A 1952-nucleotide genomic window follows, 5' to 3' on the forward strand; every position below is an offset into this window, starting at 1 on the left:
CAGGCCAAAATAGGTTTCGAGGTGGTTTTTAGCGGAATAGTATCATGCGAATCTTAGTATGCTTATGCTATATCAGTATGCGGTGTGCAATATATAAAAACCACATTAAAAAATCGCATGAGTTTAATACTCAAAACGTTCTTTTAGTTTGCTAACAAATCGTATAATAGGCTTTCGAAGATTTGGTTCGTCAAGTCATTGAACTTCATCGACTCATCAAATAGAAGTGGAGAGGTACAAAAAAAGAAGAAGCCAACTAATAGACGCTAGAAAACCAACAATCACTCTCACGAGATTAGCAACAATGTCTTAGTAACAGTGGCAGGCGCGAAGTGCTCAACGAATGCACTAGAATGTCTGAACCGATTACTGATGCTCGATAACTCGGCCCTCAGCCAGATAGAAGCGGAAAGGCGACCCTAAAATAGCATGAGCATGACCGGTAGTGAGTAAGCTGTCGATTAAACCTCTTCACACCTGGCCTGGCCAACCTGAACACCTGTTCCCACTTATCGCATCATTATCATAGCCGGACCACAACCGATTTATCACCTGGCACAAGTCGCGTGTGGTTAACCACCTGGTCTACTGGGCATAAATCAAATTAAAGGCGGGAATCAAATGTGCAACGATGAAAAGAAGAGAAAAAAAATGGCGAACCGTTATCAGTAACGCCTATGCTCTCACGATGACATGGATTGGTATAATTCATAATCGGACACTTCGGTTAGTATAAAAGCAGGGACCGGACCGATCGGTTGGTATCAATCAGTGGTCATTAGCCATCAGCAATCACAGTGCTTCAGCGTTCATCGCACCCGAAAACTACCAACAACCAGCCGACAACATGTTCCGAGCTCTTGTTCTCATCGCTCTGCTGGCGCCTGCCGCGGTCTACGGTAATGTGAGCCGCGCCTGTACCAATGGACGTCCGCAACCGACGCATGTCAACGTGCACGGTTGTACCGCCGCACCGTGCAACCTGGTTCGTGGTGAAGATGTGATCGCGGACATCGATTTTACCACCAGTAAGTTGGTAAAAAGGATGCGAAAGGATCCAGCAATCCAGTGGCTAACAAACTCTTTCTTATTCTTCGTTTCGTCCAGATCGCGCCGTTACCTCGATGACGACGATTGCTACGGCGACCGCACTCGGTGTCGTCACCAACTATCCGCTCGGTACGAATGGGATCACCTGCAACTTCCTGCAGGGCTCAAGCTGTCCGCTCAGTGTCAACGAGGATGTGACGTACCAGCTCAGGATGCCGATTCTCTCGATCTACCCGCTGGTCAGCCTCAGCATCGAGATCGATGTCGTAGATCAGGCAAATGAGTCCGTTACCTGTTTCGTCGTGGATGCCCAGGTTGTCACCCGTACCTAAATCAGTTCCCGTCCTCGAATGTACCGTGCGCTCTTCGAATAAAATGATGCAAATTGTGAACCAGAACCAGTGCGCTTTTTACTGAGTGGCTTCGGGAGTAATTTATAATTTTAATAATTTAAAGAGTTGTTTCAAAAGTGAATTAAATTCTTGAAGAACAGCCCATCCTGTATACTGCCTCGTTTAAAGACAAAGTAAGGTAGAATACAGGAGTCAGATGTCTTGACCTGGGCAGTGGTATCCATCTCCGTTTGATGGCTGCGCCCGTGCCGAGGGGAGCGATTTAATCTGAACAGTGGAGACGATTCGAGGAGTATCTGATGGAAACGATTTGTACTCCAGACCATCCTATCTCGCTCGCCTGGCCAGAGCTGGAGGCACGAGACGAGAAAACGATTATCGTTAATATTTCATACACTAATAAACAAGCGGCTCCCTCCGTATCCATTTTGCATGCAACTCCTCTTCTGGCGCGCGCGCGCATGCTGGTCTCTGCAGCTGCCGGGGATGGTCCCGACCGATACTACCTCTGGTGCACGCTAGTTGGAGGGGGGTTGGTGGTTCAATCGA

The 1952-nt window shown here is 47.8% G+C and overlaps 1 protein-coding gene across 1 annotated transcript; it reads left to right on the top strand.

The window, feature by feature from the left end:
• Window positions 1–756: 756 nt before the first annotated feature.
• On the top strand, window positions 757–1448 carry LOC126569155 (NPC intracellular cholesterol transporter 2-like). The gene is made up of 2 exons (XM_050226068.1): window positions 757–1028; window positions 1108–1448. Exons 1-2 carry the CDS (start codon window positions 848–850, stop codon window positions 1380–1382), a joined length of 456 nt encoding a protein of 151 aa, XP_050082025.1. The 5' UTR covers window positions 757–847; the 3' UTR covers window positions 1383–1448.
• The last annotated feature ends 504 nt before the right edge of the window (window positions 1449–1952 follow it).

This window comes from Anopheles aquasalis, chromosome 2 (genome assembly GCF_943734665.1).
Source record: "Anopheles aquasalis chromosome 2, idAnoAquaMG_Q_19, whole genome shotgun sequence".
Taxonomy (NCBI): domain Eukaryota; kingdom Metazoa; phylum Arthropoda; class Insecta; order Diptera; family Culicidae; genus Anopheles; species Anopheles aquasalis.